Source organism: Perognathus longimembris, chromosome 10 (genome assembly GCF_023159225.1).
Source record: "Perognathus longimembris pacificus isolate PPM17 chromosome 10, ASM2315922v1, whole genome shotgun sequence".
Classification (NCBI taxonomy): domain Eukaryota; kingdom Metazoa; phylum Chordata; class Mammalia; order Rodentia; family Heteromyidae; genus Perognathus; species Perognathus longimembris.
In genome coordinates this window covers 63,970,109-63,992,522 of record NC_063170.1, presented here as the reverse complement: position 1 = coordinate 63,992,522, position 22,414 = coordinate 63,970,109, and the positions used below count along the sequence as shown (strand labels likewise).

Below are 22,414 nucleotides of genomic sequence, written 5' to 3'. Positions count from 1 at the left end.
TAGGATAACAGGCTCCCAGTTCAGTGTTTCTAGTTTGTATTCTCAGTCTCCTTTTTCTGAACCTAGTCAAATTGCAGAACTTTCTGTGGTAGTTTAGATTTTTTTCCTGATGCCTACAGATTCATCAATTTACTCTATACATCCATTCAAGTATGTATTTACTTAAGTCAGTAATCCATACTATGAAACAATATGGAGTTTCCAGTCACTTAAAACTTCTCTTTCTTTCATTCAGTGTTTATTGAGTTCCCACTCTGTGCTTCATTCAGTCTTGCTTTCAGTCTTGCACTGCAGGCAAGACAAGGCATAGCACAGCTCAGGAAGGATCAAGCAGAACAGAGAGGTTGGTGTGGCTGAGGGGAGGGACACGAGGCTGCACCTGGGCTTGGGTGGAGGGTAGACCATTAGTGCATAGTCTGAAATATTCAGACACAGAAGAGCAGCTTCATTGTGTCAGCTGTTCACCTAAACATCTCCAGCCGAAGTCAGCTCTTTATGCCTCGCAAGCAAGAGTTAGCACCAAATCAGAGTGATCGCAGGAGACTCCCAAGCAGTTCAGCAACTTTGCTCAATTTGGAAGCATGGTCGATAGAGGAATAAAAATGAGCGTCCTGGGAACTGTGTTATTCATTGTAAGTCTCAGAAAAGGGCTGATTTAGAAAGTGGTCTCTTCTTATTGCTTGTAGACTCTATTACTTGTTTCTCAAGCAATAGCTTCCAGCCTAAAGATTTCTTTTACATTTTCTCTTGGTTTGAACATTTATGCTTGGGAAAGCACTTGTGAACTTTAGTGAGTGCAAAGGGCTATTTATTTATTTTTCTTTCCAGTATAAAGACTCACCTATGACACTGAGCTCGGCGTTGGTAAAGATAACCCCATGCTTATTTTCTGCCACGCACTGATACATGCCAGCATCTGAGAGATTCACGATTGTTATGTTGAGTGTTCCTTGCTCAATCTGAATTCTATCCTGTGAAAGGAAAAGAGGGATATTAAAGCAATGACTTTCCCCAAGTAAGATCTTAAGGCAATTTGCCACGTGTTATATTGAGAGGAGGAGGGGATCAGGACTGAATAGCCATTTACAAGCAATTTACAAAGCATGATTTAGTTATCTGCCAACTGAACTTGTGACAGGTCAGATGCTAAGTGGAACAATGAGTATACCAACTGGTAAACGGAATTTCCATCATAGGATTCTCTTGTGTTCTCACTGGTTTAATAGTGAAGCCATTCAGATGAATATGCTCTGTAGAAAGGGCTTTAACTGGAGGAGAAGGGTGGAAATAGAACCACATTTATAGTTGAGAATTTAGTGCTCTAAACTTATGACAAAGTAACCCTTTGAGATGACAAAAATAGAATTATAATCTTCTAAGATAAAGCAGAGGGAAGTTTTAAATATCCATTGGAGATTATCGAAGAAGTTAATTATTCAGTGTTCCCATAATTCATTACTATCAATGATATGGTTGCCATTCCATAGGGAATGGCATAAGAAGTCTTTCCTATTTGTCATCTCAAAGGTAGGTGACTTATTGACTATTGGTAAGCACCACCAAAGTGGGCAACATGTGATTGGTGTATCCATTTTTTAGAAATATCCAAGAGGATCCCCTATTTGTTCTAGATTTGATATTATGAATCTGTATAAATATATAAGTATGTATACATATACTATGTGCTTATGTATGTGTATACATGTGTGTTTGTGCACACGTATATGCATTCATAGGGACAGGTATGCAAATACACACACACACAAGCACTAGGCTTCTGTGTGTTGGGTGGTTGCCATTATTTGAGTGGGCATGTTAGTAAGCTGTGGTTAAAGCTAGGCATCCATGGACCCTAAGGTAGGAAAATGGCAGTGACGTATTGGCAACTTACACTCAGAACTTGACTTTGGCTTATTTGTTGAGGGAATAATGGGCCCCGGAACCCTTCTAGGGAGTAAAGAAGGAAAGTGAGGCAGGATTCCCTGTCCTCCTCCTAGTGCCCTAAGCAGGCACTTATGTCTGCCTCAGCATCCTATGCAGGGAAGCAATCTGAGCAGGCAATGTGGTTCTCAATCTGGAGCCCCAGGAAAATGCTAACCTCTAGTCAACATCGGAAGGTTCATAGGAAAAACCAAGAAGGAAAAGTAAATTGGACGTGACTGTTCCTCAGGCTAAGGGCTTCCTGTGACTGTCTTTTTCCAATGAGAGGGGCATTCCTGTGTCATAGCAATACCATTATTATAGCAAGACCTGCACAATTTTTCTACTGTAAAGTCATATGTGTGAATCTATGACGTTTATGCACACGCAGCTGGACAATTAGATTTCTATATGATCCCTATCATTTGCACTCACTTTCACTTTTCCCACTCTTAATGGCCTTTAGGTGCTTATTATTTTGGAAACAACACAATGTTTTTCTGTTTCCATAGCAATGAGACCACATTAACCATTAGAATCCATCTTAAGACACAATTCCCCATACTTTGCTTACCCTCGTTAACAGTGGTTCACCATTTTTTAGCCATCTGTATGAAGGCTTGGGCCTCCCATTCGCCTTACATTCCCAGAAGACACTTTCTTCCATGGCTACGTGAATATCATTTATTTTTTGAATCCAACTAGGTTGAGCTATAGCAGTTTAAAAAGCAAAGAAAAGGCACAGGTTTAGTACATTTAATCCTTTTGTTTTATACATTTTCATCTGCACGTGTTGGTGGCACTGGGAGTTTATTGTGCTATTTCCATACAAGCGTAGAATGTACTCTGATCCAGTTCATCTCCTCTCAATCATGCTCCCTCATCCCTCCCCACCTTCTTAAAGCAATTTCAACAGGTTCCATTGTTCGATTCCAATGTAAATATATACATTACTTCAGCCATATTCACCCTCCTTCATCCTCTCCATTTACCACCTCCTGCTGGTACTCCATCTGTTTTTTTGGCCAGTCCTGGGCCTTGGACTCAGGGCCTGAGCACTGTCCCTGGCTTCTTCCCGCTCAAGGCTAGCACTCCGCCACTTGAGCCACAGCGCCGCTTCTGGCCGTTTTCTGTATATGTGGTGCTGGGGAATCGAACCTAGGGCCTCGTGTATCCGAGGCAGGCACTCTTGCCACTAGGCTATATCCCCAGCCCCTCCATCTGTTTTTACCACAAGAACTCAAAGGACAAAACAGGCTCTTTACTGAAGTTGCTTTGTTACATGTTGTACCAATAACAAGGCTGGGCAGAAGATGTTCAGGGGAAACCTATTCTTTGTGTTTGGGGTTCATATTATTGGTCTTTTTCAATTACTAAAGGCAGAATGGATAAAACTTCCATTATCTATAATCAAAACTAGCTGTCCCAATCCCCTAAGTTCTATCTATCTATCTATCTATCTATCTATCTATCTATCTATCTATCTATCTATCTGTTGGTTGTGGGGCTTGATCTCAGAGACTGGGCACTTCCCTGAACCTCTTTTTTTGCTCAAGGCTAGTGCTCTACCACTCTGAACCACAGTCCCACTTCCAGTTTTCTGGTGGTTAATTGGAGATGAGTCTCTTGGACTTTCCTGCCTAGGCTGGTTTTGAACTATGATCCTCAGATTTCAGCCTCCCTAGTAGCTAGGATGACAGGCATGAACCACCAGCACCCAGCATTATTATTGTTATTATCATCATCATCATTAATTTTCTTTTTCGTAGGAGTACTCCCTTCACTGTAACCATCCCATTTTTATCTGGGACCCAAATATTCAGCCTCCCACTTACATTTCCAATTTTTCCTGTACCAAGAGGTGACCATGGAGTAAGTTGTTGCCAATTGTATGTGTGTGAAAGTAAAAGTAAGAGAGGATGACTTCTGTGTTATTTACTCAGAGATATTTGCACTGGGTTCTTTTGGCCACTTCTCACTGATGGTAAGAAGTGTAGACACCTTGGGCACAGGTATGGGCAATATAGAGGATGAAATCACAGATTGGCTAGCTTTGGACTTTGAATGACCCTGTGGAGCTTAAGAGTCACAGACACACTTGATTGTTTTTGGAGAGTTAATAACATAAGAAAGAAACGAGAGGGCATAGGGAAGAAGTGGGCTTCTTACGTGGCCTAGGATCTCTTTTGTTGGAGTAGTTAATCTTGTTCCTGACTAGCACATCTCACTGCCACAGGTCCTAAAGGCACACTTTGTAGCTCTTCTCTCCTTCAAGCTATCATTGTTGTATGTTATTGATTGAGCCCATAGTAACAGAATGGGATTCACAGGCACTATGATCCCAGAAGCAGGAGTCATTCTCGAATGACTCCTGATTTTTTTTTTTTTGCCACTCTTGCTTAGAAAATCCAGTTCTACCCACAGCTTGTACCAGAATTCAAACATCACTCAATTCTCACATTGCGCACTGCTAAACACTTCCTCCACCACTGACATTCTACTGTACTCTTTGTGCGTCAAGAAAAGTCACAGTTCTGTTCTTCCTTTCCTAGTTTCAGTGAATATAAAGGCCAGAATAACTCCATGGGTTTAAAAAGTCTTCACAAGCCAGGCACTGGTGGCTCATGCCTATAATCCTAACTACTCAGGAGACTTAGATCTGAGGAATGTGGTTTGAAGTTAGCCTATCAGGAAAGTCTATAAAAATCTTATCTCAAATAGATTACTCAAAAAAAAAAAAAAAGCCAGAGTGGAGCTGTGACTCCACTAGTAGAACTCTATCTAGCCTTGGACAAAAAAGCTCAGGTTCAGAGCTCAGGCCTGAGTTCAAGCCTCAGGATCGGCAAAAAGTCTTTATAATACCAAGGCTTAACACATCAAGAACACTTCCTGCTGTTAACTACAATGATAAGTACATTGGCTAGAAGCCTTTTGCTTACAAGGCATTCTATATCTACTGATACAAACTTAATAATCAGCACTGATCCAAGTGTATAATTAGAAGATGCCAGTCATTATTTATAACATGTTTCTTAGTTGACTTGTCATTCAATAAGATGAAAAATCATCCATAACGCAATTCAAAAAGAAAATGCTGATGCTGAGGCCAACCTGGGTATCTTACCATCTCAACAATAAAACTATAACCACCACCAACAACAAAAAAGAAATCCTCAAACTAAACAAAACACTCAGTGAGTCACTTAACCAGCAGAGGTCTCTAGGTCCTTACACAAATGCTGCTTCCTTCTTTTCTCCCCCCCCCCCCAACCACATCTATAAGCAATTTCATGTTTTACACAGAGCAAAACACAATTTTACAAATCCTCTACTGCTGAGAATGATGCATGGCTGCATAACAGGGGAGGCCAAAAGGGTCAACTTCAAAAGAAAAGTTATAACATCAACAAGCATTAACTTGAATGAAGGGTTATAACCCATATCCTTGAAAGAGCTGCAAGTCTGTGGCTGTTTTATGTCATCCTGTTGCTAATGCTCAGGAAACTCAAAGGTAATACCTTTCCCAGAGCTCTACTGGGAGAACCCAATGGGTAAGGCTGATGGAGCTAATGGAAGTGTGTGCTTGATTTCACATTCAAACCTGCTGAATATTTACCCCTACACAGCCCATAGCCACAAAGCAAAGGAGAAAAGCTACAGACATCCCTGTGGAATATTAACAAGGAGCTCAAACTTCTGAAAGAGTGGAGGGGGGGGGATAAAATGGAAGGGCAAATGTAACTTATGAAGCAATGTCAAGTTGAAGTTCAGAAAGGAAACTTCAAAAACACATGCAGAGATTTCAATGTCACAGAGTTCTTCGAACAATTGGGCTTATTCATTGCTTTCTTTCAGAAATTACAGAATGCTGGAAACCAAACCTTGCTATCTCAAAAGGGAGGAAGGGAAGGAGAGGGAGGGCCTTGGGAGAATTTTGAAAAGAAAGTGTGCAGTGTTGGAACTAACTAGATACTTTGAAAGATTCTTTCTGTCGCTTCTGACAAGGCTATAGAGGTCAAGGTGCTCGACAAAAACACATAACGGCAGTTGTGTGTGCTAGCCAGGATGAAATGAACAACTAATTTTTGTTCATGAACCAGCATGAGGTATTTATTTTTAAAGTAAAAAATCCCAAGTGAGCCTGATTTGAACCTACTGCTCTTGAGGTGATTATCTAGACAGGGGATTATGAATATCAAGAATGAAATAGCCAGCCAAGCACAGTGACTCATGACTGTAATCTCAGCTACTCGGGAGGTAGGAATCAAGAGGATCATGGCTAACCCTGGCAAAAGGCTGGTGAGATCCCACCTCAATCAGTAAGCCAGGTATGATGATCCGCCTGGGATTCCAGCTACAAAAAAGGTCATGAGAAGGAAAATCAATGTCAGAGTATAGCTCAGACAAAACAAAGAAACAACTCTATAGGAAAACTAAGGTTTAACAAAAAGGCAGGGGATATGGGTCAAATAAAACCTGCCTATGCTCAAGTCTCTGAGTTCAAACTCCATCGCAACACACGAACAAAAAGTAAAGAATAGACTATCTCATATACAAAAGTCTTTTTAATGGATCAATTGCATTTTTACTGGGCGAAAGCCACATAGTTATATATTTCTACTCATGTAGATTAGATTACTCATATCAAAGTAGGCATTTTTTTGCTATTCGAATGAAGTCCTGTGCTTAATAGAGGAAATGGTTCATATATTTTTGTATATCTGTGGGTCACTATGTTGAACATTGTTAGGTAGCAAATATTCCAACTTAGTGCATTATGGAAAATACTATTTGTACACCTGGGTAATGACATTTATCATTTAATATCAAAGGTTCAATTACACTTGGTATAGGAATCGATCACTTAATCTCATCTGGGTATATGGCATTGATCGCTTAATATCAAAGTTCAATCACATTTTTCAACTTCATGTCAAAATACAAGCTCAAGCTCAAAGAAAGGCCCAATGTAAGTTGATTTAGTATTATTATTCTAGAGGCATTCCTTAATATGCTTTGTTTGCTAATGTATGTAAGATCCCACATATAAAATTGAATTAAATAAATTCACATAGTAGATAAAATGGGCTTTTGCATTCTTTTAACATTTGAAGCAAAAGAATTCCTTCTTTAAGCTGCTCTAAGTCTTGTCTCATGCTATGAATTCAAACATAAGGTTAAATGATTGCATTAGGATCTGACTCCGTCATAATGCTACTCCTTTAGACAAATGGCCATTCTCTTCATGTCAATTTTTTGTTCAATAACTGCCAGAAATGATGTAAATCAATGTTTCTGTATTCCAGCCACAGGAATCATATAAAAATCGTATCCAATAATAATACGTATTTCAAGCAGATACAATTTGAGCTCAATAGACCAAACTATTCTCAGAGCTCTCTGGTTCTCTAGTTTCCAATATCAAAAGTTTCTAACAGAGAGGAATTCCAGTGTGGGCTTTAGAGCTTGAGATTTAAAAATCCAAGTGAAATAACTAATGCAAAGATAACTTCTAGAAATTCATGACCACTTCTGATTGCTTACACAATCTTGAAGAAGATGAATAATTTTCAGGAAATACAGAGGTGCAGCTTACTGGCTTGTTTGTTGGTAGTGAAATATATGAACCTAGCACTAACTACTTGGGTTCAGTTGACAACCTACCCAAAAATATTTCTAAAGTAGTTATCTTTCAGTCTGGAATTTTTATTCTGTTATAAATATATGAACCTACCACTAATAACTTGGGGTCAGTTGACAGCCTACACAAAAATATTTCTAAAATAGTTATCTTTCAGCTTGGAATTTTTATTCTGTTATGTTAACTGAATTCTCAAGATATGCCCCATGTAGCTCATATCTAATGTTGTGAGTTTGGGTATTAAAACTTCTCATTTGGGGCTGGGGATATGGCCTAGTGGCAAGAGTGCTTGCCTCGTATACATGAGGCCCTGGGTTCAATTCCCCAGCACCACATATACAGAAAATGGCCAGAAGTGGCGCTGTGGCTCAAGTGGCAGAGTGCTGGTCTTGAGCAAAAAGAAGTCAGGGACAGTGCTCAGGCCCTGAGTCCAAGCACCAGGACTGGCCAAAAAAACAAACAAACAAACAAACAAAAAACCCACAAAAACAAAACTTCTCATTTGCCAAAGTGATTGTAGAGCCTTCCAGATTACAATTCTAGATTTCTCCTAAAACTCCATACTTTGACTTTGCACTGAAAGGAAGGATTTTTCCTCACAAGAAATTCCCATGTTGCATTCTGAGCAATGCTGACCTTACTTCAGCTATGAATACCTCCATTCCTCTGACTTTGTGAGGTCATCTGTTCCCACTAGAGGGATGGAGCAATTCCATGGAGCTTGAGGGTTCTGCAAACATGACAGCTTTGCTTGCATTTTAAATACTAAGCACTTCTTTCATGTAAAAAAAAATGGTTGTATAATGAAATATATACCCAGACTGAAAAAAAGTCAATATCATATCTTTTGTACAAAATGCTTGGAACAAAGAAGGTTGAATATGACAATGTTTAAGGCTCCCCCTGATTTTAATTAGTGAATACTTTAGCCTTTAGATTGACTCTAAGGCCAAGTGGATTCCTGCTTGGCCTGGGTTTTCCATTTACACACTCCTGTTTATGATTTCTTCATCTCTCTGTAAGTTATGAGTTGTAACTTCTGCTTCTGGCAATGATACAGAGGAATTGCAATCGGGTCAGCTCTCCTGAAGATAAGAGCAATGATAAACTCTGAGCAAAATATAAATTCCAACTATGTGAAGATGTATTTGAAGGCAATCCAAAGCAGGCTCAATTCTATTAATAGATATGATCAATAAATAAATGCAATATGATTGAAGGATGTAATCAGCGTGTGAGCTGATGCTAAGGATTGGAAATGTGCTTCCCAGGGTGAAAATATTACAGAAATTAAGAGAGTCCATCATCATCACTTTGTATCTTTAGGCAAAGAGTTAAAAGTCCTCTACCATCTGGTCTGACCCAGTAGAGTTATTTTCTCTCCAGTTTAGTTCAGTAAATCCTCAACTCTTGCCAAAGAAGAATCTCATTTGTCCTCCATTCCAAGGATCCAGTTGGTACCTCCATGTCTTTGTTCTCACCATCTCATCTTCAGGAATGTCCTCATCTTGTTAGGAATCTCCTAATGATTGTATTTGTCTTTGGTGCTCCCTCCACCAGCAGCCCTTCCTGACATGTTCAATGCAATCCCTTCCTGAAGCTCCTCAGGCCCACACAACGTGGCTCTCCTCCGCCAGCACCTGTGTTATTCCTTTACCTGTTAACTTGTGAATTGTTCACCAATTTCTATACAAGTGCTTCTGTCCCCTGCTCTTCCCTGGCATGCCATCGCCGACTTAAAACTTTATAAAGGAGCCATATAATTAACACTTTCCTTCAGCAACATGTTTAGTTTTTGCAAAGGCCTGAGGATGGATTCACCAAATGCAATTTTACCCAGAGAAATGAAGCTATGATTCTTGCCTTAACATAGATGAATTTCTTTTGTTATTTTTTAACCTCACCATAGCCTCTACCTAGTGTTTTAGTGTTTTTCCAAGGGCGCTTTTCTTTCTCTTTCTTTTCTTTCTCCTTCCTTCCTTTCATTTTCCTTTCTCTCTTTTCTTTCTCACTTTCCTCCATCTTTCCCCTGTCCCTCCCTTCCTCCCTCCTTCCCTTTCTTCCTCCCTCCCTCCCTCTCTTCCTACCTCTACCCTTCTTCCTCTCCCCAACCTCTCTCTCTCTCTCTCTCTCTCTCTCTCTCACACACACACACACACACACACGTTAGGCGAGCACTCCACTTGACTTGAGCTATGTACGGAGCTCTCTGGATGCGCTCTTTTTAGGATGAAGCCACTCCCTTCTTCTTCCGGGTCCATCGTACATCCCCAATCATAGACACTAGCTCCATATGGAATACCTTGCTACTGTTAAAATGATATATAGTATTTCATGTGTAATTTTGCTTTTTGTCAGTATTAGAGATTGAGCTCAGGACTTTTTGCTTAGTTGGCTCACTGCACTCTACCACTTAAGCCTTATCTTCAGCCTTAATTTTTGCTGGTCATTTTGGGATACAAGTCTCACAGACTGTTCAGCTCTGGCTGACCTCAAATCATGATCCTCTGTATTTCAGCCTCCTAAATAGCTAGGATTACAGGTGTGAGCCACCACCATAAAACTTCATTTTAAAGTCTCACAACGGTCTTCAATTTACAGAGGAGGCCCAGGGACATGAAGGTCCAGATTCAGAAAGTGACTCAGGACTGGCCCATAGGCCTGTTTGATGCAGCATCGACTCTAAATCAAGAGACTCTCAAAGTATGTCAACCCTGCTGCAACAGAGCATGCTTTTGGGTCTTAGACCATTCAAAGCATGGTCTACTGATGTGTGTGCTCTCTAAGTCCCTGGAGAGAATCTATGAGAGCCCCCTTTTCAGTCACACCTACATGACACAAAAACAACACACCATGACAGACTAAACACAGAAATATTTATGAGAATCTAGATTGCTTCTGTTAATAAAAGTAGTAGCTATGAGCAAAAAACTAAACAAGTGTATGAGACTCTGAGTTCAAGCCCCAGTACTGCCACACACAAAAAAGAAAGTACTAAATTACTCAGTTCTAATTTATAGTGAGGCAGATATTGACAGATATAATCCACATTAAAAATGCTTTTTGAAACTTTCAATAATTTTTCAGGGCACTCAGGATGACTCAAACAAACAGTTTAAGAAGGTCATTATGTAAGCAAAGGAACTTTCTGATAAATGAATCCAGTTATACAAAATTTGGAACAAAGAAAATGTAATCAATATCCCTTAATGGATAAAAAGTGTAATAAGTATACTTTGCCTTCTGTGGAAATCTAGTAGGAGAGTTGCAGGGCTGGGAATATGGCCTGGTCGTACAGTGCCTGCCTGGCATACATGAAGCCCTGGGTTCAATTCCTCAGCTATATAGAAAAAAGAAAGAAAATAGAAGGAGAGTTGCAGTTCAACATATTGTCCTCAATATAACTATATGTATAAGTGTGTGTGTGTGTGTGTGTGTGTGTGTGTGTGCATACCTGTGTCTGTGTGTGTGTCTGTTGGTCCTGAGGCCCTGGGCATTGTCTCTAAGCTTTTTGGCTCAAGGTAAGTACTCTAGCACTTGAGTCACAGCTCTACTTCTGGCTTATTTGGACATTAGTTGGAGGTAAGAGTCTCATGGACTTTCTTGTCTGCATTGCCTTTGATCTTGATCCTCAGAGATCACCTTCCTCAGTAGCTAATATTGTAGTCATGAGTCACTGGTGCCAGGCTTGATGCAATTCATGGCTTAACGTTTGGGGTGAAGAGCGTGTGTCCCACTCCTATGTTACTTACAACACTGCTTTCTCTGTTACATACCACATATTCTTATGTGCATGTTCTCATGTGTAGTCCTGGAAAAACTGCAGAGACCTGCTTTGTAGAGTCACTGGATGAAAGAAAAGAAACACAAGCTCTTGACTTTATTTCAAGTGACCCGGGAATTGGGGGTCCCTTTATCAGTTCTGTCCAGGACAATTAAGCAGAGTATTGCTCTATGGAATCACCTTATCCCCTGTGGTCATTTTCTTTCTTTCTTCCTTTCTTCCTTCCTTTCTTTCTTTCTTTCTTTCTTTCTTTCTTTCTTTCTTTCTTTCTTTCTTTCTTTCTTTCTTTCTTTCTTTCTTTCTCTCTCTCTCTCTTCTTTCTTTCTTTCCTTCCTTCCTTCCTTCCTTCCTTCCTTCCTTCCTTCCTTCCTTCCTCTCTTTCTCTCTCTCTCTTTATTCCTCTCTCTCTTCTTTCTCCCTTTTTCTTTCTCTCCTTTCTTTCAAAGTCAAATGTTTCTTCAGGTGTTTTCATTTGGAACATTGGTGGTAGGGAATATGCATCTACCCTCATTCCCATTCTCTGTCTCTGTATGACCTGTGTCTCTGGGTCTTATTATCATTACTGACCAAAATCAAAAGGATGAGCCACAGTGTTGGTGGCTCATGTCTATAAACCTAGCTAGCTACTCAGGAGGCTGAGATTTGAGAGGTGAGGATCAAAACCAGCCCAGGCAGGAAAGTGAACAAGACTTCTTATCATCAATTAACTACCAGAAAACAGCTACAAGTGGAGCTGTGGCTCAAGTGGTACAGTGCTAGCCTTGAGCACAAAACCTCAAATACTGCCTGCACCCTGAGTTCAAACCCCTAAACCAGCAGCTGATTAAATACATACCTACATACATACATACATACATACATACATACATACATACATACATACATACATAAAAATCAAAGGGATGGCCCCATTACTTCCTTCTAAATCAAGCATGAGTGGTCTCCAAGAAATAGAGCCTTGCTTGTTATTTATATATAATATTCCCTCTATTCTACTGTTGAAGACGGTTTTTCTTTTGCAATACCCATTACATGAACGAGCCATTTCAGGGTCTTTGAGTGCACAGTGCATTCTTCTCTATGAAAATGATAATTCTTTCAGCTTGTTTTGAAAATAAAAAGTGACCAGAGACAGAATAAAATGCAAAGATGAGTCATTACTGACTGAAAAGTCTATACAAATTTTTTTTGGCCTTACCTTGTGGGTGCCAATATTGGTGTCTGAAATCAAGGCCTGGACACTGTCCTTGGGCTTTCTCACTCAAGGCTGGTACTCTGCTATTTGAGTCATAACTCCACTTCTGTACTTTTTGCTACTTAAATAGAGACAAGAGTCTCTTAGAATTTCTTGTCTAGGCTAGTTTTGAACTGTGATCCTCAGATCTCAGTCTCCTGATTAACTAGAATTACAGGATTCCCAGGTTCCCATTTATATGTCTTTTTTCCTTCTTCAAAGATGGTTGACTTAGGCTTATGCTACTGTGCTTATATAAACTAGCTACAATGCTTGCTATGACAGTAGGCTGGAAGCATTCCAGAGAAGTAGGAACACCTTCTCTTGCATGTAATTTAATTTCATCTTCTCTTTACCATTTGGAAACAACCTAGCATGAAGCAATCACTCTCAGAATAAAGTCTCCAGACCAATAGCAGAAGAAGCACTATCTAGGAAATTAATTGAATTGAAAATTCTTAGGTGCCGCCTTGGACTGTTCCAAATAAAAAACACTGTGTATTTGAACAAGACTTCTAAGTGATTCTGAAGCCCAATGAAGTTTCAGAATCTCCAGGGTAGCACTTAAAATCTAAGGATGCTTCTTTCTATGTCCATGTAATTCACTCACTTCATATCTCTTTGGGAATCAGTTTCTTTATGAATAAACTGGATAGTTGTAGGAATGAAATGGGAAAGTTCTTCTGGCTCTGACTCCAAAATACATCTCTAACACAGAGAGCCAAGTACTTACATATAATTAAGATCTCCTGTGAGGATGAAAACAATGTGATAATTTCTGTGTAAGTGATATGTTTGTTGGAGAAGAACAAAAGAATCTACACAGATGCAGTAGCTAAGTACCTTCAAAGTCAACAGATCTAACGAATCTCTAACTCCAGTGGTGGCTGAGAGTGAAGTATAACTATAAATGAGTTACTGTCAGAAAGTAAGTGAACTTTATCCTGCCCTTTTCCTCACACATGGCAACAGATAAATGCAGTTAAAGGCAAACTTAGTGTTCATGTTCCTTCTTCTTGTGACACATCTCCTTGTTGGATCCCGGAGAAACATCTCCTTATGCAAGGCCAAGGCTGGGGGCAGAGTTGACTCTTCATCACAGGAATCCTAGATTGTTATATTTCTAGAGCAGGAAACCTCTAACTACTAGCAGTATGGAGAGCCTTGGTTACAGAAAAATTTATTTTCTTCCTCTTCCCCCTCCTCCTCCTTTCTCCTCCTCCTCTTCCTCCTTCCTCTTCCTCCTCCTTCCTCCTCCTTATTCCTCCTCCCACTCTTGTTTCTTCTCCTCCTCTTCCTTGTCCTCCTCCTCCTTCCTCCTGCTCTTCTTTTTCTTTTTCTGCACTCTGTCCCTGGGCTTTGATGCTCAAGGCTAGCACTCTACCACTCAACCTACAGTTCTACTTCTGGCTTTTTTTTTTTTTTGGTAGTTAACTGGAGTTTAAGAGTCTCATAGACTTTCCTGCCCAGGATGGCTTTGAATCATGATCCTCAGATCTCAGCCTCCCAAGTAGCTAGGATTACAGGCATGAGGCACCAGTGCCTAGACAGCTTCATACCTTTTTTGTAACCTACTGAAAGCAAGTATTTCACTTAAAAGAAAATCATGAAGATGAAAATGAATTGAGAAACTCAAATAATATTTAGGAAGAGCCACTACTAAATTGTAACATCTATTTGACCAGGCAAAAACAGAGAATTGTTGCCTAATTACTCAAGTAAAATCAAGTTGTCACTACATGTGATATGCAAGAAATAATTATTAGACTGATGAGAAAAATAAACCCCAAACAGGTATGGCTGTATTTATTGTATTCTCTAACCAAACAAGTTATCAACTACTATAATTTAAGAAAGAGTAAAGATCAAATGTGAGGTGTGTCATTTGGTATGCATAGAAAAATAAATGAATAAAGGCTGTGTAGATTTATTCAAACTTTTGCCCAGTTCACTATGTGGAGACCTTTCTAGAATAGAGAATCCTATATGCTTTTCTATTGCACCAGCTGCATTAACAGTTCGAGATTCTGAAATGGTCATGTGATTGAAGGTCAGTGAGGCTGGCTAATCTTCCCTACTTTCTGAGCAAGCTTCTAAAATACCTCATCTGACAACTGAATTCTTCATCCACATACTTTGAAAGAAGAATTAGGGAAATAAATAAGTTCCTGTACTATTGGTTATTTCTTGTAAGAAAAGAAAAGGACATTCAAAGATTTTGCCCCAACTTGCCCCTCCAAAAGTGTTCGCCTCATTTTAATATATAATGTCATTCTTTCAAACCATTATTCTTATTCTGCTGGTCCTGGGGCTTGAACTCAGGGCCTGGGCCCTGGGCTGTCCTTTGAGCTTCTTTTACTCAGGGCTAGTGTTTCCCCCCGAGCTCCATTTTTGCCTTTTTAAAAATGTAGTTTATTGGAGATAAGATCCTCACGGACTTTCTTGGCTAAGCTAGCTTGGAATCACGATCCTCAGATCTCAGTCTCCCGAGTAGCTAAGATGACAGGTGTGAGCCCCTGGGATTCAGCCAAACCATACTTATGTAATTATTCATCTGAAACATTGATATCCTATATCCAAGAGAGATGGTTTTCATCTGGCAGAACTCGTTTTTCCCTCAGAAATCCCATCTACTGAGATCACTTTTTTTCTAGATTTCAAATCAATATTCAAACAGGGCTTCTAAGATAGGCTCACTAATGACCACAGGAGAGAGAATGCACATTTATATCCTATTCGAATGAAGGCTGATGGTTTGATTGGAAAAGAAACAGCTGAGCATAAAGTATTTGGCAGGGGTGGGGGGCAAGAGTTGTTTCTCATGCTCCAGTCTAAGAACTACATGCAGACAGTGTAGTGTGTAATTTGGAAATGGTCACGGTAGCGCAATAAACCGCCACCAAACAGGAATAATGGAAGGATTAACCCAAGCTCTGAATCAAAATCCAAGTGAAGCTGAAACATAGAGCTTTTTCTTTCTTTCTTTCTTTTTTTTCCTTCTTCTTCTTCTTCTTCAAATAAACTAAGAGTAGGAATAATAATCTATTTCCTGTGTCAGGTTTTCAGCTGGGTGGGAAGAGGGAAAACAGAAAACCAGGCTCCTTTGGAAGTGTGTTCACACTTCCATCCATCCTGCAAACACATCAGACTAATTTCTTCCTCTCTACTCTGTCAACATCCTCACTCTCTCACCCTCCACACCCCGCATCATCCAGCAAATGCTAATTATTTCACAAATCAAGAGTTTCACACAGTCCTACACAATTTCTACAATAGGGGGCAAAAAGAAAAGCCAAACACTTGACAGCAACTCTCCCAGGGAATGATTTTAATACCATGAAGTTCAGCAAAATTATAAACGATGGCCTGGAATCACACACTTACCATAGAAAGTCAACTGTCCCTTGGCTACATTTTTGCCTCGGGAGTTCTCAGCCACACACTCATACCAGCCAGCATCTTCCTGCTGGAAATTGGGAATTTCCAGGATCCCATTTGACTTGTGTCTTCTGGCTTTCCTTGCAATGGGCTTTCCATCAGCTCTCCTCCAGATAATAGTTGGTACTGGACTGGTAGGAAGAATGAAAAAGAGCAAATTGAATTAGAGAAATCCCTACCTTGTGTTCTACACAAACAATGACTTTCTTCTTCTCCATTCTAAGCATGCAAACTCATTAGAGCTTTTCTCAAATTTCCTTCCTGCTACATCATTATTATTTTGACGGTGTCTATAGCTCCAATAGGAGTATTTTGCTCCTCAATCCTAAACAAGGCAATCCTTCTCTTTTGCAGAGGTATCATTGGAATAAAAAAGGAAGGTTTTTCAGTGCTGGGGTTCAAACAGAGTCTTGTATTGGCTAGTTATGTGCTTTAGCATATGAAGTATTCTGCCAGCCTTTTTTTGTGTTGTTACTTTTGAGGGAGAGTTGTGCATTTTTTTCCTGGGTCAGCCTGGCCCATGCTCATCCTATTTGTGTAGATGCTATTAGAGGAGTGGGCTACTATGCCTGGTAGTGATGTTTCCCTCTGTAGCTGGGATGACAGATACCTTTGACATGGTGCCTAGAGATTGGTTTACATAGAATCTCATAAACGTTTTGCCCAGGTTGACATTGAACTGTAGTCCTCCAAATCTTTGCATTGCAAGTAGCTAGAATTGCAGACTTGAGCCTTTGTGCTATGAGGCATCTATAATTAGTTTGAATATCTGGCCAGGCATAGGCATTCCATAGTAGCCTCCTCTGAAGTGTGATTGAAACTCCTGGGTTGTCAACATCAGCTCACCTGCCAGGGACACCTAAAGTGATGCTACACAGAGCCAAAGGAACGCCCCCCTCGCCCCCCCATCTGAATTCTTGACCCACATAATGTGAAATATAATTAGATACTAGCTGTCTGTCCCTTCTGCGGTTTTAATGAGGTAACAGACAGCAGTGGCATTATACTCTTAAAACTCTCTGTCCAACCAAATGAGAACCTTCCTTTAAGAAACCGTAATATAAAGAAGAAATGAGCAGAACTAACACCAAAAGAAATCGGGTAGATACAACCTCATTTTTTGACAGGTGCACAATTCAAGGAAGGCACAATGTGATTGCTGGGCCTTGCATTTGGAGAACCTTAGCAATTTATAGCAATCCATTTGGTAGGCGGTTTGGGGAAATCTTTACTTAACATAGTGAGATAAAGGAAGAAGCAATCGGTGAGGTCTTTATAGGCTCTCAAGGCATCTATCCCTGCTCTGCCATCTGTGTTTAGAATGCATCTTCCGCTTAAGGAGGGCAACGTGGATCAGCCTAGAAGTCAGTGGTTTAGATTGTGAACCATAGCTTTTAAGACTGTGGCTTCTGAGTTGGGGGGGGGGCGGGAAGGCAGGGGGATACAATTATTTACTTCTTTATTTTTCACAAAAACACTCAACAGAGAAGTCATTAGACTAAAGACTTGCTAATCTTCTCTGGAAAACCTGAGATAGTATTTAAAAGATTAAAGCTATCATCTGTACTATATTTGTTTTTAAATACCACAGGTTTATTAGACAGACACTTGCTCAAAATGCAGAAAGGGCTCTATCAGAGTGTATTATGGGTCTCTTTACACTTAACGAGAAACTCTTCTAACACATGCCTTTAATGCACGCTTTCTGGTCTTAAGTGGGTGATGATGGTGGGTTTCAACAGGTGAAGTGCAAATCCAAACATCTCTGTGGAGCCTGGAGAAGCTCAATTAGAGTCTTTTGTGTGTTTGGTGCTGCCGCTCAGGCAGTGTGAATAGACTTTAATTCAGGAATTTTACTTTCTCCAAGGAAGGTTTTTCAAGGTGTCAGCTTGCAGGTTTTCTTTTTTACCAGATATAGCCAGTATCCAGTTGCCATCGACCTGTTTTTTTTTTTTTTTCCTCCAGTTGATTTCACACACACACACACACACAGACACACACACACACGTACACACTCTTTCAAACATAAAACAATCACATCATTAACCTGTTTCACTTCTGGCAATGAATCATATATTTTTTATATGCTTTCCATATTTACAATTTGTTTTCTATTTATCTATACAGTATTCCATCCTGAAGCTATATTATAATTTTTTTTTGGTGGTAGTGGCGCTTGAACTCTGGGCCTTAATCTTGTTAGGCAGGTCTCTACCATTTGTGCTTCCTAACTTTTATTTATCCACTGTGTTTTGATCTCATTTTCTGCCTCAGCTTGTGCCTCAGCTATGATCTTTCTACTTATGTTTCATGCATAGCTGGGATAACAATTGTGTACTATTGCACCCAGATTTTTAAATGGTTGATACAGGATCTTGTGATTTGTCTGTCTGCTATGGTTTCAAATTGTGAAACTCCCAATTTCATCCTCTCCCAGTTAGCATGTAGCTAGGGTTAAAAGTGTGAGCCATTGTGTCCGGTGTGTCACAATTATTTACTATGGCAAGTTAAAAAAAAACAAACAACAAAAATCCTCCACTGTATTCAATTGTACAAATATAAAGATAACTACTGTAGCTTACACTGCCATGACTTGAAAACATGAAAAAAAATCATCTTTTTACTAGTGATAAAAATAACATGTCTCAAAGTGGAACATATTCTATATATGGTGTAAAACACAAAATTACTTAACAAACCTACATCTTGATAAGAGGATTGGGCAGGAGTTAATGTTGATGCCTTGTCAACATTTAGGCACAAGGAAAAGAGGGAGTTAGTAATTGGTGCCAGATAGATGGTACAGACTGACATGGTTTATTAAAAATCCATAAAAGAGCATGGCGTCCAGTGGCTCATGCCTATAATCCTATTTACTCAGGAGGCTGAGAATCACGGTTCAAAGCCAGCCTGGGCAGGAAAATCCTTGAGACTCTTTGATAGTTAAACTTTAAGTAACTATAAAAATGCTGGAAATGGCCCTGTGGATCAAAGTGGTAGAGTGCTAGCCTTGAGACCCCTCTACCCCGGCCCCACAAACAAGCTCAGGGATAGTGCCCAGGTCCTAAGTTCAAGCCCCAAGTCTAGCCAAAAGTATAACCACTATTTTCATCATCATCATCATCATCATCATCATCATCATCATCATGACAACAAATTAAAACAATCCTTTGAAGATCTAATAAGTCTCACTTTGGATGATATTATTGTTGCCAAATCCTTTCTGTTGGTTACTGGCACATAGAAATCCCAACTGATTTGCATTTCATTTCTTTGTTGCTTCCGGCAGATATTCTACGGAAATTTTAATTGGTTCCCAAGTAGCTCTTTTAAGGACAATCCAGACTAAATAATAAAATTGTGACTAATTTTCAGACCACTCTGTAAAAGAGAGACCCCCTTAAGGAACATCAGGTCTTAACTATTTGTAGTCAGAACAGAAGGAAATCCAAAGAAGGGAAGATGAAAACAGACCATTTCAAAAGAAATTCTGTGAGCCAGGGCCAGAACATGAATTCATATTTTCCCCAGTACTCAGTTTGTCTCTACCTCACATGAAGGCTGTTGTTTTCCTGTCACTCTGGGTTAGACAGCATATAAATCACAGGTCATCACAACAGAACACAATACTTTTTTTCAGAATTGCCCATTCTCTTTCCATTTGTGGCCACGTCAATGGCAGTCACCCAATCTCAGCGCCATTGCCTGTCTCTTCTCCGTGGTCAGAGGGCAGAATGGAAGATGCACATGCCGAATTGCAAGGAGAAAGGCCCCACTTGGTTTCTGTCACCTCGGAACCCAAGGCTGGGGACAGTGCAAGAAAAATTATCTACCTGCCTCAACCAAAGAGAGATGAGAGGACAAGAAAACAGAACTTACTTTCCTAAAGCAAAGCATTCCAGCTTGACTGTGGCTCCTTTAGCGGTCGGGACTGTTTCTGGAAACTGCACCTCTATTTTGGGTTCATATTCACCCATCACCCCTGTGAAGAAACAAAAGACGCAAGTCTCAGAGGCTTCTTTCAAGATGGGTGCATTTTCTGTTAATGTAGGATCCTTCTACGCATCATTATGAGCATCATTAATTCCCTCAGAGAAAGCCAGACATCACTCCAACAGCCATGAAATTGTGGCTCTTCTCCCGGTTCCTGCGAGAGAAAAAAACTATCACAGTCGCACGCCATATGCCTAGGATTATATTCGCCAGGCTTCTCAAAAAAGTGTTTTAAGGTAGTCATGGAAGAAAAACAAAATTTAGAGTGATAAATCCCTAGTCAGCACAAAAATCATCCTCTTGAAAACATATGGCACAAAATTAAAGTATGCAAAGCATTCGAAAGATACACACATTTTTTCTGAGGTCTGTAGTGAAAAATAATTTTTTTCTGAATTATCACTCCATGGCCACAATTTTTAGATTCACTTCCAAGGTCAATTTGAATCAGATGCTACCACTTTCTTGTATCATCGTACGATTAAGATAAAAGTAAAAGCTGAGCAAACTAAGTCTGGGCATTCAAACTAAATATTTACTATTTCATACCAATCCATTCTTGATCCTGTCTACAGAAGTTCTAATTGTCTTAATACATTTATTCTTATTCACTCTCTGGTTATTTAACATGATTTCTGATTCATTGAGACCAGTATGAAGTTTGGAATTATCTACTTTTCTGCATAATAACAGGTTCTTTATTTTAGCTCTCCTTTAGGTTTTCCACAGTTAGAGGAGAAAGACACTAAAGGATCCAGAGGAAAGGTTGGAAACAAGGAGTGTGTGGGCACAGGTGCGGTAACAAAGAGAAACAATTATACTCATTTTGCAAACTCTTTCTATCTGATGATTCTGAGACAGAGAGGCACTGAAAGCACCTACACAATCTGTGAGGAAAAAATAATCAACTTTATGTGTTAGCTTATTTGCAGCATAGATAGGTTTGCTATGAGGCTTATTGTTAATGTGCAAAAGTGAACACAGGTTTTTTTTTTTGGTACTTAATTGGTTTTATTTTTCCCAGAGTGGGCACGAAGTATTGGAGTTGGAAGGGACATTAGACAATTTTTTTTTTTTTAAAGTCTGAGACCAGAACTTGAACTTGGAATCTGATGCTTTCGCTCACTGGCTAGAGCTCTACCAACTGAGCCATACCTCTAACCCTTTAGCTCACTTTCTTCAGTGATGGATAGATACTTTTGTAGGAGGATTTCCACAGCTAGCTGTTTAAATGTCAAAAGGAAAAAAAACAATCAAAATATGAATCTATTTCTACTTTTTTACAAGAAGGCTATCATCTCAACGAAACGGTTTGCCTTTAGTTCCACAGCGAATTGCCTGGTATTCAACAAAAGCCCTGACTCTTTATTGTAATTTCTTCCCATGGCCTTTCACTGTGATGGTGCAACTAAACTAAGCTAAAGTGCACACAATCCAGCTTGACAAGTTCACATTTATCCTACATCATTCTTCCTGTTTTGAGCCAACATCTGCAGTGAGTAACTTAGGCTGTACCTAAGTCTGCTTGTCTCCCTGTGAGCGTTAGCACAAAGCTGCGCTGTTAATAGTGTGGGACCTTCTAACAACATCCTTCACACACAGCTGCCGAACGCGCTAACAAACAGGCCGTGTGCTTGAATCATCACCCCATAAATATCAGTAGCATGACTGAGTGCAGTGAGCGAGTTCACACCTCGTTGTTCCTGTATGTGGCTGCCATAGTCTGCAAAGCAGTGTTAATTAAAAAAAAGAATTGCCTTGAGAGAAAGAGGCCTTTGCCTTCCCAGGAAATCAAGACCGTGTGCATGGCAGTATATCATGTGCTGGAAGGAGATGATACAAGGTTAAAAATACAAGGGAGAAGAAGGTCTTAGAAGCTATCAAGTTCTGTTCCAGCCGCTTCCTATAAACATGACTTGGCAATCTTGTTTCTTCAACCCAACCGTGAAAATTATAGCAGGGAACAAATACATTGTATATAACCATGTTTAGAAGAACTGATGACTCCTGACAAGGCACAGTCAGCATCTCAGGTTCCTGAATGGCTAGCTTTTCATCCTAAAAATCCCACCTGCTAAAGTCCAGCTTGGATATCCACTCTCCAAGGGTCTCCACCCCATTCTCTAGCTCACTATAGTCTTTAAATGACTACAAACATTAAAACCTCTTCTGATTTATTTTTTTATTTTTCAAATTTTTATTATCGAACTGATGTACAGAGAGGTTACAGTTTCATACGTTAGGCATTGGATACATTTCTTGTACTGTTTGCTACCTCGTCCCTCATAACCCCCTCCCCCCCCCCTTTCCCTTTCCCCCCTTGAGGTGTTCAGTTCACTTACACCAAACAGTTTTGCAAGTATTGCTTTTGTAGTTGTTTGTCTTTTTTTACCCTGTGTCTCTA

At 39.9% G+C, this 22,414-nt stretch overlaps 1 protein-coding gene across 2 annotated transcripts in view; it reads right to left on the bottom strand.

Annotated features, from left to right (window-relative positions):
• LOC125358073 (contactin-4-like) overlaps positions 1 to 22,414 on the bottom strand; it is a 404,061-nt gene that overhangs the window by 124,883 nt on the left and 256,764 nt on the right. For both annotated transcript variants that reach the window (XM_048354927.1, XM_048354926.1), the window contains exons 6-9: positions 19,897 to 19,999; positions 15,964 to 16,148; positions 2,495 to 2,631; positions 842 to 971 (exon numbers count right to left, since the gene is read on the bottom strand). In XM_048354927.1, the coding sequence (XP_048210884.1) occupies positions 842 to 971; positions 2,495 to 2,631; positions 15,964 to 16,148; positions 19,897 to 19,999 (555 nt within the window). The remainder of the gene's footprint in view (positions 1 to 841; positions 972 to 2,494; positions 2,632 to 15,963; positions 16,149 to 19,896; positions 20,000 to 22,414) is intronic.